The following is a 17,299-nucleotide window of genomic DNA, read 5'->3' as shown; positions in this document are numbered from 1 at the left end:
GCTGTGATCTTCAGCAAAGCCATTAACCCCTGGCCACTGAGGCAGACCTGCCTTCCCTAGGGACAGAGCTTTCATTACATGGGCCCATGGGCCCTCCTTCCATTTCCCCTGGGCCCACCACATCCACACCAGACCCACCACTGCCTGCTCTGCCCTCCTGGGAAGGGTAGCTGCTGGTGGCTGATGCTGGGGGCCCTTGAGGGAGTTAGGACACCTTGGCTCTGGGCCCAGGTTTGCCTCAACCTTGTTGCGTGACCTCTGGCAAGTCCCTTCCCCTCCCTGGAACCCAAGAAGTCTCTGTCCGCTGGGAAATGTCTTATGCTGTATGCCTTGGAGGCTGTCGTGTGGGCTGAAGGACAGAATGGATACCTCGCCGTCAAGATGAAAGTTGAATTGAACTCAGCCAGTGCTGACTGGGGGCTTCTCCTTGCTCTACACCTCAGGGGTGCTGCGGGGCATATGGGGGAGCTAGAGTCAGACCCTGTCCCCTCTGGAGCTCACCATCTTCCCAGGTGATAGGACACACACACACATGTCTGTGATCCATGTGGAGGTCTAAGCAAGTTGTGGGTTGTGGGAGCTGGGATGTCAGAGAAGAAAGCAATGACTCTTGACTGGGGGAAGGGAGGACCCGAGGGAGGGGGGCATGCTAGGCTGAGGGCAGCAGAGAGGAAGGCTGGCAGACCAGAGAGGACAGCATGCGTGTGCAGGACAGCTGCGCATCCAGAGTGCCGTGCCTGCAGAAAGCCTGTCGGGGTTGGGGCGGTGAGCCAGGGGGCTCCGGGGGATGAGGCCTTGTGTACCTGGCTGCCAGCGAGGGCTTCGTCCTGTCCGTGAAAGGGTCAGGGGTCCAGGGGAAGGGCTCACAGGCTGAATGGGAGGGGCCTGAGTGGAGGCCGCCGCGGTGGTCCACGCAAGAGATGAGGCCAGCACCAGGGCAAGGTCTGTGGGACGGAAAGGGGCCCCGTGAGAGCCTGGGGACCGATGGCCATGGGGACTGAGACAGGGCAGATGACGGTGGGCACAGACAACTTCTTTCTCCTCTGCTTCTGTTTCATCGGCCAGGAGCTCTGCCTCAGTTCTCTAAGGAGGGCAGGCCAACAGGAACAGCCTGTTGCGCAACGGCCCCCCACAAAGGTGCGGGAGGCAGGGTAGGAGTAATTCCTAAGTCCCACCCGATTTCGGGCCCGACGGCCCAACCCTCCCTTCACTGACCAGGTTTGCCATCATCACCAGGCTCCCAGAGGGGTGACGCAGACACTAATGCCCCTCAACCATTCCCCTCCCTCCCTCGTGGCCAACAGAACCCGCTTTGGTCCCGGTGGCCCCAGCTTCTCCACACCTGTGTACATTAGCTACCGCACGGTGATGCCACACCCCTCCTCAGTGATTGGCTGAGAGAAGTGCATGTGACCCAATTCTGGCCAATGAGACGAGAAGGGAGGTCTGTGGAGGGGCTGCGTGTGGGAGGTTTCCAGCCCTTCAGAAAAGCCACAGGTGAGAAGGGGAGGCTCCCTCTCTCTTGGGTCCTGGTCATGTCTGGATGGGGTGCCCCGAACATTTTGCCTCCACGAGCTGGTAAGCAGCTGAAGATGGCAATTCAGGGGTGTTGGAAAGGTCCTGAGGACGCTGTTGAGATGGTGCATCTACCAATTCTGGCAGCATCCTAGGTGCGGAACCCTCGCCAAGTGTAACAATAAATATGCTTAGAGCTCAAGTCCATGGGGTTACTGTAGCCAAAAGTAATGAGGACTGGCCTCAGGGGCCATCTGACACTAGGGGAGGGGCAGCTCTGAAAGGGACGGAGCCCATTGAGCCTCCACCCTGGGCTTGGACGCTGTGCACAAGTGAGTCCTTCAAGTGCTAACAGCACAGTAAAGGTAGGAATCTGGAATTGGAGAAACTGAGAAGCCTGCGAAAGGTCACGCAGCTAGTAAGTCACAGAGCAGGGGTCAAACCCAGCTGTGCCAGGCCCTCAAATCCCTGGCCGCAGTGCTTTGGCATGGTGGGCAGCTGGTGGGAAATCACAGCGACTCCAGATGTCCTAGAAATTACCTGATCCAACCACCATCCCTCAACTGAGGTGAGGAGGCTGAAGCGCAGAAAGGGGAGGGAGGAGGGGAGTATGTAAGCTGCTGACTGGTACCCTTCCAGGTAGGGCTCTGCCCACCCCCACCTTGTACCACAGAAGCCTGCCCCTGTCCCTCACTTCTGGGAGTTCCCAACCTGGCCCAACTGCCATGTTGTCTAGTGAACGTCAACAAGTGTCCTGCCATCACCAGACCGCTGGCTTTGAGTCCCACACATGCACAAGGCACTGGAGGCAAGTCTCTGTAGCTAGGGGCACCTCTGCTACCAAGACTGGTTAGGCAGCAAAGGCAGCCTGAGCGGGCCCGGGGATGGGGAGGGGGCTCCCTCATTAAAGCAGCCCGCGCCTCCTGCCCCTCGGGACCGCCTGCTGATTGGTTCATAATTTTCTGGGCAAATGCAGGGCCATGTGTGAGATGACTCTGGGGAAATCAGGCCAAGGATTGGTTTGGGTTTGAAGCCTCTGTCTCCAGGGTCCCCCTTCGTCCCACCCCTCCCTGCCACCATCACTCTTGTCTGTGTCTGAGCCTTCAAATGTCCTTGCCTTTAAACGAAGGCTGGGGCTCCAAACGGGTGCCTCATTTTGTATTTGCCGTGCTAGACATGAACTGTGGTGGGCAGACAACAGGAAGGACTTCCCAGGCACCCCTGTGTTCTTCAAGACCTCTAGGAATATTGGGACCATCATGTGGGGCAAGCTCTGTGAACTACGGGAACTGACTGATCTGGCCATTCCTTGGCACCCAGCCACAATCTGCACACCCCTCCCCAACATATTCAATGTCCTGTGCATCACATCTCCACTCCTGTGCTCTGTTGCCCTGAACCATCCCTCCCCTCTTAAAAACTCAAGAGTCTTGTGTCTGGATACCCACCCTAATCACCCAGGCTTCACATCCTTCTGGCCTCAAATTTAAAAAAAAAAAATTTTTTTTATTATGGTAAAATATATACAACATGAACTGTCCCATTTTTATCACCTTTAGATGCACAATTCACAATGTTATATAACCATCACCACTGTCTATTTCTGGAACTTTCTCATCAACCCAAACAGGAAACTCTGTACCTATTAAACAAGAACAGTCTACTGTCCCCTTCCCCCAGTCCCTGGCAACCACCATTCTCCTTTCTGTCTCTATGAATTTGCTTACTCTAGGAACCTCATCTCAGTGGCTTCAGACCATATTTGTCCTTTGTGTCTTCTCTCCTCTCATTTTTATAGCTCTGACGGTCCCTCCCGCTTCATTATTAGATTACACATTCTCTTGTGTTGATGTTTGACCTTTTCATGCGTGTAATGCCTATCTTCACCAGACCAAGAGCGCCCTGAGGACCACTCCTCCATAGCACTGAGAGGCTTGGCTCTGGGTGCACAGCCGGGTTCAGTAAACTCCTTAATAGTCCAGGGACTAGCCGACTGAGGGAGTGAATCGACACGTGGGTGAGACACTAGAGGTATGACCCAGTGACAGGGTGTGGGGGGGCAGGAACCATACCTGAGGGCACCCGTTCTGGCTGACCCGAGGAACATCGAAATGCATCACAGATGAGATAGGGAAGGAGAGTCGGGTGATGGGCAGCCCCGTGAACGCCGGGTCCTGCTTTACCTGATTGACCCTGGGGAGGCAAGGAGACAGGGGTCAGCCCAGGAGTGCTGCAGGTGACAGGTGCTCTTGGCTCTGTGCCCCAGCCTGGCAGCCAAGGGCTCCCATGCAGATGGGCTCTGGACTGATGTGAGAGAGGAGGAGGGGGCAGGGACCTGGACACCAGGACAGGGGATGGACCCTGGTCCTTCTGATCACTGGCCCAAGCCTTGGGAAAGCTCATCTGGGTCAGGAGATGGGCTGCAGCTCCCAGGTTCCCTGCCCCATGACTTGCTGTGGCCCAGGCCACATCTGAATGCACCAGCTGCCCTCATCTTCAAAAAGCCTCGCCTTTGGAAGTCCTTGCCAGAATGACCCACCCCCGGGCTGGCAGTTCTAGTTTAGGCTTGGCAGGGCATGGAGGCTGCAAGGGCAGGATTCAGGAGGTGTGTGTGTGAGCGTGTGCGCGTGTGCTGAGCTCTTAGGAGGGCTGGGAGTGAGTGAATCAGTCAGCTTCATTCCTCCAACAAGCAAGGAGTGTTCGCAGGTCATCAGAACTCAACAGATGGTGTACTGGAGTCCTGTTGGGCCATCAGAGTCAGTGGAAGTGACAGAGGCAGACAGCTGACCCCCAGGAGATGGTGCTGTGACCTCCAGTGGCCAAACTAGCCTGAATACCCTTCCTGAGGGCTGCAAATCCACCCAACCCCAAAGGTTGTCTGGGGAGGTGGGACATGAGCTTCAGCTGGGGCCAGGGAGACCCTCAGGAGGGTAAAGGAGGAGACTCATGGGCAGGGTTAAAGGGAAGTTCTGAGCTGACCCACAGGCTGCCTTCTTTGGGGACAACCACTGGCTGGAGCCTTGGCCCTGCACTAGAGTAGGAGGGGGAACTGTGGATGTGGTGGGTATGGGATGGGGAGGCAGGTTTGGAGGGGCTGAGGACCTCCTGTCCTCCTCCACATGCTGGCTCCTCTGCAGCCTCCTCTCCAGAGAGTTCTGAGCTGCCCCCTTCCAGGGACCATGGGCAACTTCCTGGGACCTCAGACCCAATGGGAGGTTTGAAAGGCCTTGAAGAGGGCAGGTTTCTAGGGCTCCTGGAATCATGGCCTGTGGTGGCAATGACAACCTTTCCCCTCCTCTGTCCTCTGCCCTCCCCGCCCTCCCCTTGCCCACACCCACCTGGGCCCCACTCACTTAAAATCATTGTAGTTGGGAACCACCCTGGCAATGACCACCATGGGGTCTGGGTTGTTGACCAGGGGCTCGTTGACTCCGCGGAGAAAGACCTGGGGAAGAGAGGAGGCAGGTGAGCCTTGGGTGGCTTTGGGCCCTCTCGGGGACAAGGCGAACCCACCTGCCATCTTTCTCCCCAGTAATGAGCTCATCCCTGCCTCCATCTGTCTCATTTGGTTCTTTCTCTGCTCAGGCTGCCCTCCTTCAGGCCCTGGGCTAGGCAAGGGGAAGGCAGAGGGAGAAGACACAGATTCTGTCCCCATATATCTCCACTGCCATCCCAAGCAACTCCTGATCTGGCTCCTGGCCCTCACCCCTTACCCACCAAATGGGCTCTCACTCACCCCTCAGCCTTCACCCTAACTCCCCCAGCTGTGATTCCTGTGGCTCCTTTTACTTCTCTGACCCCCATCACTGGCCTCTATTCTGCTCCCAACCCATCCCCTTTCCCAGGCAATTTGATACATGATGGCAAAAACTGCTTTTGTAAAAATGAATTGGACCATGTCTTCTCCAGCTTGAGACCAGCAAGGACCATCCTCCCACTGCCCTTAGAGTGAATCCATGGCCAAAACCTGCATGTGTTGGCCTGTCTGCCCTTGGCCCGCATCTCCACCAATCCCCAAGTCCTCCTTTGCTCCAGCCTCTTTTGTCTCACCCCTCCAATATGCTCACTTGTTTCTGCCTCAGGGTCTTTGCACATGCTGATCCCTCTGCCTAGACCCCCCACCCCCACCCCTGCAACTCAGTGGCTGGCTCCTTCTCTTCCTTTAGAGCTTAAATGTCACCACCTCCGGCAGACTTTCTGTGACCACTCTTCCTAAAGCAGCCCGCCCCATTCTCAGCCCCTGGATTGCCTCTTCTGTACCACTCATCATAACCTGTGTTCATTCTCATTTCTTTCTTGTTCATGTTCTGTCCGTCTGACTAGAACCCAGGCTCCACAGGGGCGGGGACCATGTCTACCTCATTCACTGCTCTTAGCAAAAGCCCCTGGCAGAGTAGGAACTCAGTGTGTGTTTCAAGGAGAAATGAGCTCCACTGATGAAGGAGAAAAGTGGAGGACATGGGAGGGAGAGGCTGAGTGTATTTCTGAGTGAGAGAGAGACAGACCTCTGATGCCTGGGGGGGGGGGGCGTGGAGAGGGGCCAGGCAGTGGCCTCAGGGAGGGGCTGGGCTTGAGCTGCTCTTGGAGGGTGGATGGGGGTCCTAACTACAGGGTGCACAGGGGAAGAAAAGCAGAAAGAGAAGGGGCTGTGAACACAGCTGAGGGGCCACTCACAACAGCTGGGTCACTATGTCACCCTGGCCAGTCCTCGCTGCACTCTGGGCCTTAGGATCCCAGCTCATACACTGAGGGGTGGGTCCATACTGTCCCCAGTCCTCCTAGTCCTGACCTTCAATGGGAGGAGAGTGCCTGGGAGTAGGGGCTTGTTCTGGCTCCTCTCCCTTTCCTCCTCCCTGAGCACTCCCTCCTGGGTCCCTCTGCCAGGACCCATCTGAGCTGGTGCCACACAAGTGTGAACTAGTAAGGCCTTAAAATAATAGTGCTTAGGGTCTTTCAGTGCTTGCTGGGGTCCCTGGAGACTGAATCCCTGCCCCAGATTCAAAGGACTGGATCTGCTGCAGGTATTGCAAACTTTGGGTGGGGGCAGGAGTCTGGGCTGAGGGAGTCCGCTGCAGAGCTGTCAGGCCCTTGTGCTCACAGGGCCGCCAACAGGTGTAGGGGCTGAGAGCAGGTCTCCGAGAGGTGGGGGGTGGTGGCTAATTTACACCTTGTCCATGCTGAATGGTCAGGTGTGAATGAGATAGGCACACTGCTCATGACAGCCGGTGAGTGACAGAAGCAATTTCTCTGTGCACTGTGCTCTCCAGTCTGCTCTCAGGACCGGAAGGGGGGACATCTGTGCCAGGGCCAGGGAGTGGGCGGAGTGCTGGAGACTCTACCAGGTAAGTCTGTGGGCTGGGGTGGGTGTAGGGCAGATCCTCGGTGGAGATACCTGTAGGCCAGGGTTCTGCTGGGTCTTAAGGATGTGGCCTGGGGACAGCAAGGCCAAGCTGTGGCCACTTTTCCTACTTCCGTGTGTGTGTGTGTGTGTGTGTGTGTGTGTGTGTGTGTGTGAATTGCTGGCAGGTCTCAGGAAAGGGCATGACATAAAAGGGAGGGAGATTGGACCAGAGGGACCCTGCAAGTCACACACACTGGCATCCAAGGTGGCTGTGGGGAAGCAGAGATGGGGGCCAGGAGCTCTGGACTTCCATTCCCAGGCTCTCCTTGGGTCTCAGTGTAGCCAGCTGTGAAATGAGACTCAAGAACAGTTCTTGTCCTGCCAGGCTTACAGTGCTGTGGAGTACATCAGATTAGCCCGGCCGGGGCAGGGGAAGCCCAGAGCTTGGGCCTTCTTGGCTGCTCCCTCCGCCCCCATCATACTCAGACCAATGCTGCATTTGAATCTGTCAGCCTTGGGCAGTTTGAAGGCTGTGGGGGAAAGAGAGGGTGTAGGTTCCTGGACATCTTTCTGGAGCACTGCCCATCCTCCTGAAGCTGCTGAAAAGCTGAGGGGTAGAAGGTTGGGGATGGCATGTGTGGAAGCTAGGTCCAAGCTGGGCCAGGCCTGGAAGAGTCTATGTAAACAGTTGTCGAACGGATGAATGAATGCCTAATTGGAAGGCCAGCCAAACCTCTTCAGAAATAGGACTCAAAGAAGAGGGGGGGGGGCCTAAAATTTGGGGCTTGTAAGCCCTAGATCAGGGGTCACTACTGCAAGAGGGAGAGAACATGAGAGAAAATAGGAAGGGACTATGGGCCAAAGTGGGACGCCACCCCCGTGAGATTCAGGCAGACTTAGGCTTTGGTAGCCTCCCCTTCTCCATCCTGCCTGCATGGTGTGTGGAGCAGAGCAAGAGATGGCCAGGTTAGGGTAGGACTGTGTGCCTGGAAGTGCTGGGAAAGGTTAGGCATCCTTTTCATCTCCATCCTTATCCCCATCATCCCTGACATCCCAGGGCTTGTCCTTCACAAAGTCCTTTGGCTATTCTTGAAAGGCCCTGTTGGTTTCTTCCCCAGACACCCCTCCCTGCCTTATAAAGTCAAGCCAATTGGAGGCGGTTAAGGGCAGGGCCTGGGGGCTGCTCAAAGCTTGTCTCCCCCCACCCCTGCCCCAGGCCCCAGTCTGGCACCTCCAGAGCTGTGTGGTTGCTGCCGACGTAGCGGGGGAAGAAGCTGCCCTTCCGAACGATGGTCGCGTACAGTTGGGTCTTGGCAGTGGCTTCTTCAGCTTTTCCAGACTGGGCGGGCTTGGGTCAGGGGGAAGGAAGAAGACACACAAGAAGGAGAGTGACTAAGGGGAAGCCCCTGGCCATAAATCCAACCCTCTGCAGACAATCACTTGGCATTGCTCCATCGGGGCTCCGAGCTGATAATTAAAGCTCATGGTCCCCGCGAGCCCTTCCAAGATCAATATAATAAATCTTCCCTTTTCTATTTGAATATTTCATCGCCCTCACAAGCACCATTGCCTGCCTGCTCTCTTTGTGAAGATGTGATAACAAGGCCTGGGTTGTAAGTGGCCAGAGAGCCAGAAGGCCTGGGTGATGATTGCAGAATCACAACTAAAGCACTGAGCCTTCCAGGTGAGTCACTCATCTCTCTGGACCTTCCTGTCTCTGCCTGCCCCAGGTACCTCATCTAGGCTTAGGGAAGGGGCTTAAGGAAGGTAAAGACCCCTAGGTCATGGTTGAGGAGATGCTTGGAAAGAAGATCGGTGCAGGGCTTGGTGGGAAGAAAGGAGAGGAACAAACTGAGCACCCACTACGTGGCAGGTACTTTGCCAGGGGCTTTATGCCCATTGCTGCAATTGATTGTCCAAATGCTTGTTCAGTGTCTCTCTATTTTGCCAATGAGAAGTGGAGGCCTAGGGGGTTAAGCAGCTTCCTATGGGTACACAGTTAGCAAGAGGCAGACCAGGGATAGGAATCTAGGCAATCTTGCATCACATTGTTCTTTATTCCAAGCCACATTAGGGGTCTGGAGGGCACATTGAGGGGAAAGTAATGCTCTGTTCATCTTAGCCCACTGCCTAGCACATAGTAGGTACTTACTAAGTACTTGAGCCATGAAAGAGTGAGTTCTCCTTTCCACCAATCAGCACTGGGGAGAGGGAGCCGATGGGGGAGTTGTCCTGGGAAGTTCAGGCCATGGACGGAGACGCCTGAGGCTCCCCACTCCAGGCTCCTGCCCAGTTGCCTACTAGAGGGGTGCACTCCAGGGAGCACTTTCTCTCCCACCTGCCCCAAATCTTCTGGGCCTTCCTCCTGCCAAGGCAGTGTGTGGCAGCACAGAAAGAACTGACGTGGGAGACAGGTGACCTGGGCTCACCCTCCACTCTGCTACTCATTTGCTCTGTCACCCAGGTTGGGAGGATTCCTCTCTCTGGGTCCCAGTCCTATGTATGCAAAATGTAATTCACCTTGAGGATTAGAGATGGTGTCTGGCCCAGGACCTGGGACATAGATATTTTGTAAATACTGTATCTCTTTGCTTTTTAGATACAGTCCCACTTTTAACATACATGAAATCAGAATATATCTTTCATTGGTGTATTTATTTAATGTAGTAGATGTTCCATGCTATTGGGCTCTTTTACAGAGATGAATTTGGAGAATTCCAAATTCTCATGGAAGTCATTCATGTCTACCTGCCAGGAGCTGGGTTTCCTGAGCCCCATATGGTCCAAGAATTGTCATACTGCAAGGTGAGCATGGGAAGCTCTGAGGGAATAGCTGGGGGCATCAAGGTGGTTCCCACCTGCTCTCCCCTTACCTATCGCAGGCCCTCATGGGCTCAGGGCTCTGACTCACCTTCACTAGCTCAAAGTGGTAGGGGTGGAAGACACGCAGGTACTTGATAGGGATTTGGTAGGACAACAGCTCCTCTTTCTTTTTATTGTCCATCACCTTGAGGACCACATCTTAATAGAGAAAAAAGAGCACAAGGTCAAAACAGGGCTTAGCTGATCAACATCCCACCCAGTGAGGTGAGCCAGTGGGAGGTGGGACATTGCCCAGAGCAGGGAGCAGGGGCCCTGCTGAGGAACTAACATGCACATGTACACATGTGAGACACACACACACACACAAACACACACACACACTCACACACATTCACAAGCGCTGTTTGAGCCCTGGGCCTAGGACAAGTCTCCGTGTCAGGTGCTGTTAGAATCCAAAGATGCAATTCTGTCCTATGGTCCAGAAACTCCCAGCCCAGAGATGGACACACCCAGAATGGAGTCCCCATGTCAAGAGACACACATATGCTGGCACAGAGACACACACACAAGCAGGAATAGTACCCCTTCCTAGGAGCCGCTTCTCTTAGTCACAGACACTCTCACCAGCTCTTCAGGCAGGGAAGGGAGGGCTTACCTCCCACATGTTGCAAATGGGGAAACTGAGTCTCAGTAAGGAAACAGGATCTGCTCAAGAAAGCTTTCAATACAAATATCAACAAAAGTTTACTCCAAGGAAATGAAAACTAGACTAACACTATAAACAATTCAACACTTAGAAAACTCCCTCCATGGGGTGCCTGGGTGGTTCAGTCGTTAGGCGTCTGCCTTCAGCTCAGGTCATGATCCCGGGGTCCTGGGATCGAGCCCCACATTGGGCTCCCTGCTCAGCAGGAAGCCTGCTTCTCTCTCTCCCACTCCCCCTGCTTGTGTTCCCTCTCTCACTGTCTCTCTCTGTCAAATAAATAAAATCTTTAAAAAAGAAAAAAGAAAACTTCCTCCAAAGAGACTACATTTTGTCATTAAATGCATGAACTTCAGGATGAACTCTGGGGAGAATGCCAATGACCTGGAAATAATCATGGCAATCCTGCTTAGTGAGCACATGCTGTGTGCCAGATACAGGGATGGTTGCTCCTGAGTCACTATTCCAACAAATCCCCACCACAAACCCTCAAGTAGGAATCACCATCTCTGTTTTTAAAATGTGATTAGTGGAGCTGAGAGTGGTTAAATAACTTGATCACCATCACAGAGATAGTAAATGGCTGATGGGAGAGGCTGAGCTTGTGATCCTGGAGGCATCTCTCCACTCTGGAAGTCTGTGGTTTGAGGAAGAAGAGGAGATGGGGAAGGGGGAAAAGAAGGAGGGAGGAGGGGGAGAGAGAATAAGAGAGATGGAGGAAGGAAGGCTCTAAAAGATTTAGAGAAAAACGGGAAAGGGAGGATGGGAAGGACAGGTGTACCTGATAGAGACTGGAGTAGACCCAGTCTACTTGAGACAAGGACACATCAGCACCACGGACAGCTGCCGGCGGAGTCGGTTCGGCAGGCTGGGAGCCCCACGTGGCTCAGTCACTTGGAGTTGGGTGGGTCATTTGCATTTTTTAAAAGATTTTATTTATTCAGTTGAGAGAGAGAGAGAGCACAAGCAGAGAGAGAGAGAGTAGCAGGCACCCCCACTGAGCAGGGAGCCCAATGTGGGGCTAGATCCCAGGACCCTGAGATCATGACCCTAGCTGAAGGCAGTCACTTAACAGACTGAGCCACCCAGGTGCCCCTGGGTGGGTCATTTGGATGAGTGTGTGGAGGAGGAAGAGGAGGAGGAGCCTTTGCCAATTACTCTTCCGTTCTTCCTCTTCCCCACAGCTACTCTGGATACATAGAGGGAAAGACACTTGTCAAAGTCCCTCAAGAGCTGGCCATATGGGATCTGTGCTAAAAGGAAAGAAAGGGAAGTGGGTACCCAAAAGACTCTAGGTTGTCTTGAAAGAAGTAGAGTAAGACAAAGGATTTGAAGTGAGCAGACCTGGGTTCTAGTACTAACACACCAACTTGCTCTGTGACCTTTGGTCAGTCACTTAACCTCTCTGAGCTTCATGTCCCTGCTCTGCAAAATGTTAATATTTTAAAAAGGAAAAACCTTGTCCCTCTCCTACTATTGTTGTGGGGAGGGAAATGTGTTTTTCAAGTTATGAAATTCTAAGCAAATGCTCCTTGTAGTTGTCACTATTTTCCTCCTCATTAACCCTCTGTAGTGCTCCGTATACTCACCCAGCCCTGAGCAGAACTGAAAAAACTCAGCTGGAGGATTCCAGTGCTCCCAGCCAAAGCTTCAACAGTAGTTGTGGAAGCTGTAGCCCCTCATGGCCACTATCTATGAGCCCTAAGTCCCCAAATCTGGTTGGAATTTGCTGAGGCTGAAAGAAGGGTGAATGTCTTGCATTTTTACCCCCTACCTCAATCTTTGGAGCTCTGTGTGGGCAGCCGGCAGATGAGCTGTAACTGGGCGGAATGGACAGCCATCCTTCCCTGTTCCTGTCTCCATGCTACAAACACGCTTCATCAGCTTCTTCTCTGGGCATTGTGCCCCTCCGGCCTCCCACGGCTCCCTTTGTGTGGCCAACAAGCCATTTCTGCCACCCCCCTGCTTTAGCCCTGACATGGGTCTGCAACTCCCCTTTGCTTTTCATTAACACCTCCTTGAGCTACCTCCTCCCCTCCCCGCCACCTCTTGGCTTGGCCCCCATCTCCCCCACCCCCACCACAGACATCACCACAGCAACCGGTTCCAACCAGGTTCCAACCAGCATCCAGCTACTTCAATCTGCAAAGAGGAGACTGCCAATATTCCCTGCCTATCCAGGAGGCCTTCCCTACCCTCTTGTTCTTTCTGCAGTGAGTCTTATCCCCTCTCGGCTGCACAGATGGGCCCCAAGGCCACTGAATCATCATGTCCTTTCCTATAGTCACTCCGAATGTGCAGAGCTTAAGGTGGGATGGGATCCCAGGTCCACTCACCACAACCCCTAACTTCCTGTCAGCCACATAGATGCATGCACACACACCCATATACATACACACACTATACACACACGTACTGCCAGGCACACGCCACCTCCCAGATAAATCTAGGCACACACACAACACATTGTTGCAGCACACACACACACACACACACGCACGCAAGCCTATGGCACAGTCACAAGCTCGTACTCACACACACTACTTTCCCACATACACGTGGACCAGCAGGCAGGCATTCACAAACAAAATACATGTGCATGAAATCCTAGGTCAATTTTTCCTCCTCTTCCACATATTCTTAATTCACCCCAGCAGCCCCACCTATCCCTTTATAGGCAGAAAAATATCCTTTGGCTTGACCCAGAACTAGCTTCTTCCCCTTTTATTGATGTGTCTCCTTGTGCTTTGCTTCTCTTCTCTTCCCCTGTCCTTAGCAGCTGGCTTTCTGTTCTTTGTGAGGCAGACAGGAGTTCTAAGTCCCTAGTGAGATTTCAAGGGGAGAAGCCAAGCCGGTCCTCTGAGGGAAGGACCACCTGCAAGACGGGAGTCTGAGGTTCTTCTGACTTGATAAGAGCAGAGATATCGTGGGCACCTGTGGGTCTGTGCTGACTAAGCCTGATGCCAGTGCCCACAGCTGTCCTGGCACCTGCCAGTCAATACTCCTGTGTGCCCAGCCTGAGCTCGCCCAAGAGCAGAAACCACGAGCGCACACACATATGTATGCACACCTGTACCTGGAGATTTCGGGATGAGCCCTGCCTTGAAAAAGTTAAATTACTTACAGTGCTAGAATTTGCTGAAACACAGGGACTGGAAAGGCTTCCGGGGGTGGAGGAACAAGAACTAGTAGGCAGTTTCTACAAAAGTGCTCCGTGGCCCTCAGGAACACTGCTATCTGACTGTGGGCAGTATCGGGGAGCCAGGGCAGGATAAGGAGCCGTTCTAGGGAAGCAGTTAGAACCCTGGAGCTGCAGTGAGAGCAGGTATGCTGATCCTAGGTCCTCCACTTACTGACTGCATGAGCTTGAGTTATTTAAGTTCCCCGAATCTCAGTGTTCCCATCTAAGCAATGGGAGCAGCATGGCTTCTCGCAGGAGGTGTGACTCCAATGAGCGATGTGTGAGGATGTGCCAGGAAGCTGCAATGTGCTGTTTCAGTGGGAGGAGGTAGTAATAACAACCATGAAAATGATAACAGTGGCCATAAAAAGATAAGCTTTCCTTCTCTGGAAAATTCATTTATGTGGAACAACTCATTTTTCGAGCAGACCAAGGAGATGAGGCATGACAGTGTTATGATTTTTTTTCTTTAAAGTGCTTTTAACTGAGCCCAAAGAGGTGTTCAGGTGGCTTCCAGCTGAGTTGAGAGGGAGGCTGCTTCTGCCTCACACCCCTCCCTGCACACCAGCCCCCTTTACCCCTGCCTCACCTTCTCGCCCCGCATCCTCAGCTTGGAGCTCCACTTTGACCGTGTCCCCCCAGATGGGGGCTTTGGTGGGCTCTGAGGTTACAGATGTGACTGCCTTAGCATTCTGGTTCTTCGTGTCCTCAGATGTGGTTTTCCTGGGGAGGGGAGGAGCAGGCTGAGTCAGAGGAAGGGTGTCCAGCCCGCTGCTCAGCCCTCCTGGACACGCTGTCCATAAAGCTGAGTAAAGGGTGGACGGAGCATAACGAGCTCCCTCCCAGGCAGACACACTCCTGTCATCCTAGGCCCAGGGGACGCTGGGCCTCTCTCCTCAGCTGCTCTGACTGCCCGGGTGACCACACTGTCTTGCTGACAACTGCTGAGGCCTTCACGTGGACTCAGGCACCAGAGGCCAGGGCTGGGGATGGGAGCAGGGATAGACGCCTTGCCTGTCTGACTTCCTGCCCCCTGCCTGGGCCGGGCTCCCCAGCAGGCGCCTGTGTGCACAGACTCCCCATCCTGACTCTCTTCTCTAGGTTCTGTCCCCTGGGAGGAAGTCTCTGGGCAGGGTGGCTGTGTGGTGCCTGCCTGGCTAGCTTCTCCTTTGACCTTCATTTCCCTAAGCTGCTGGCCCAGATTCCTGAGGCTCAGCCCAGCTCCCCGGGCTCTGAACCTTTACAATGGAGCACACTCAGGCTCCTGCCTTCTGCAGCACCCACTGTGCGCAGGGCCGTGGGTTGGACACTGGGAGCCAGGCATGGGACAGGGCAGGGGGTGGTGAGGGGTTGTGCAGGGCCAGGGTGTCCAAGGTGAGGCTGGAGCTTGGGCCCTCTGCAGCCCAGTGCATCCCACAGGTATCTGAGTTAAATGTCCCTGAGCTGCCGAGCCATCAAACAGTTCAGCGAGAGAGTTAATACTTCTTCTGTTGAGGAGGTTATTATGTTGGGGCTGTAAATGGCACCGCTACATTAACTGCAGCAATCATGGGTGAGGAATCATCCCAGAGCCTGGAGCAGGGGAGCTGCACCACGTACTCGGGAGGGGGAGGTGCCGCCGATGGTTCCTCAAGCAGAAGCACAGATGGTGTCCTCACCAGCCTTGGAACCACCCCCGGAGGCCCCCAAAAGGAGTGTGGGGCAGGCGAGTTGGCCCAGAAGCTCCGAGCCAATGTGCCCCACATGGTAGCTAAACCAGCCCGTGGCCTTCCCAGCTCATCCTACTGTCCTCCAGGAAGGCTTCTGGCTCCCCCCCACCCCCCAGGTCCTCACTCTGTCCTCTGGACCTGAGTGACATAGCAGCCTGGATCTGTGCTCCCCAGTTGTCTAGAGGACTCCCGTGGACAACCATTCTTGTGAGAGTCCTGTCTCTAAGCTCCGGCGGTCAACTGAAAACTCCCCTCTGCTTCGGCTGAGAGGCAGTGTGGCGCGGTGATGACCGCAAGGTCCCTGGAGTTCCAAATCCTAGCTCTGCCCCTTAGTAGCTGCGTGACTTTGGCAAAGTACATAATCTTGCTGTGCTCTACTTCCTTCATCTGTGAAAGGGGGTTGATAATGCAGGGCCGTTGTGGGCATGAGACGAATTAATATGTGTAAAGCACTTGACATATTGTTAAGCACCACGACGGTGTGAATAGTAATAATCATAATAATTTTAATTGTCCTTGGCCTGGTGTCCCCCCATCTTGACTCCAACTCTGGGTCTACAACCGGGGGTCTCTGGCTGCTGTGACCAAGGTGTGGGGTCCTGGAGAGAGTACCGGCTTCAGAGCAACACACAACTGGGTCTGAGCCCACTGTAACCTCTTAACCAGGCCACCTGCCCTCTCTGAGCCTCAGTGTCCTGCTCTGTAGGTGGACCCTCCCTCCCAGGGCGGTTATAAGGACCAGGAAGAAAGCAAGTTAAGCTCCCGGCACTCAGAGGGCCCCAGTTCACGTTATTCCCTCCTTTGTGAAACAAGCTGGGTGTTTCTCAAAGGTGGCTGACCCAGGGCAGCCCGGCAGGGGCCGGGGAGAGCTGAAGGAGGGCTGAGATGCAGAGGGCCGTGCCTCCCAGACACATCGCCTCCCCACACCTGCAAAGGGGGCCCCGCTGGCTCAGGGGTGTGTGGGAGGCTGCCGGGCTGGAGAGGTGAAGGCCTCGAGGCTGGGAGGTATTGGAACCCTCTTCCTTCTGACTTGGTGACCTCTGCTAACTCAGGGGTGCAATGGGAGCCCCTCCTCCTGCCACCCTGTGCCTTGCACTCTGTGTCAGGACGAAGTCAGTCCTCTACACCGCAAACACCCAACCTGCCCCTGCAGTGCACGTGGTGCTGTGTGTCCCTGGGGGCTTGCCGGCGCCCAGAGAGGAGACCTGAGCCGGGGGACCTGAGTCACACGCAGTGCAGTGACAGACCTCAGGCTGGAACCCATGGCCTGTTCTTGCCAGCCTGTCTTCCACCCTCCTGAGAGGTCTTCAGCCCCTTGTCCCCTCCCTTTCTCACAAGCTCCTGGTGGGAGGCACTCCAGGTGGAAAGAGATGGGGACGGACAAGGGACAAGGCCAAGGGAGCCTGCAGGTGCTGACTCCGCTCAGGCGTAGAAGTGGTTAAGCAAACCTCCCTTCCCTCCCTTCCCTCAACACACACCAAAGAGGTCTGTCAGGGCTAGGTGAGTGGAGGCTGAATAACTCAGGAGGGGTGAGGCCCCCCGGGGAAGGAGCGAGGCTTTTAGCAGGTGGAGGGAGGCTGTCAGGATAATGGCTTTTCCTGGCACAGCTGACTCCTTCAGGCCTTGATGCTATTCTAGAAACTGGAGATCTAGAGGGGTGAAGGGGACCAGCTCACTCCTTGCTCCTAGTCTCCGAGACCCCAAGTCCCCTGATGGGGCTCGGGTCTCCCAGTGCAGTTTTGGAGCCAGGGAGCCTCTCAGGACCTGCCCGCACACGGCCCAGCTGCAAGAGCGGGATCTTCCCTCTGGTCCCTAAAGCCCTGGCCTAGTTCTAGCACACAGGCCCTGGGTGCTGCCTGCTGTCCCGGGGCTCAGACTTCATCCAGCCATGGGGGGGCAGTCACACCAGGATGGAACTAGGGTTCGGTTCAGAGGCACAGTTTAGCAATCCTGAGTCTCAAGCTGCCAGGAAAAGGAAACCCCTCTCTGCCAGCCCCCACCCCCACCCCCCAGCACCCTAGAAGAAT

The 17,299-nt window shown here is 54.7% G+C and overlaps 1 protein-coding gene across 1 annotated transcript in view; it reads right to left on the bottom strand.

Annotated features, from left to right (window-relative positions):
• The window catches only part of CCDC33 (coiled-coil domain containing 33), a 101,904-nt gene that overhangs the window by 54,313 nt on the left and 30,292 nt on the right, over positions 1-17,299 (bottom strand). The window contains exons 5-9 of the mRNA XM_081831384.1: positions 14,153-14,286; positions 9,768-9,877; positions 8,088-8,204; positions 4,869-4,960; positions 3,588-3,708 (exon numbers count right to left, since the gene is read on the bottom strand). Coding sequence (XP_081687510.1) covers positions 3,588-3,708; positions 4,869-4,960; positions 8,088-8,204; positions 9,768-9,877; positions 14,153-14,286 — 574 coding nt within the window. The remainder of the gene's footprint in view (positions 1-3,587; positions 3,709-4,868; positions 4,961-8,087; positions 8,205-9,767; positions 9,878-14,152; positions 14,287-17,299) is intronic.

Source organism: Leptonychotes weddellii, chromosome 9 (assembly GCF_054177405.1).
Source record: "Leptonychotes weddellii isolate Sample4059 chromosome 9, ASM5417740v2, whole genome shotgun sequence".
NCBI classification, from domain to species: domain Eukaryota; kingdom Metazoa; phylum Chordata; class Mammalia; order Carnivora; family Phocidae; genus Leptonychotes; species Leptonychotes weddellii.
The sequence above is the reverse complement of the archived record's forward strand: the minus strand, read 5'-3'. Positions and strand labels throughout refer to the sequence as shown.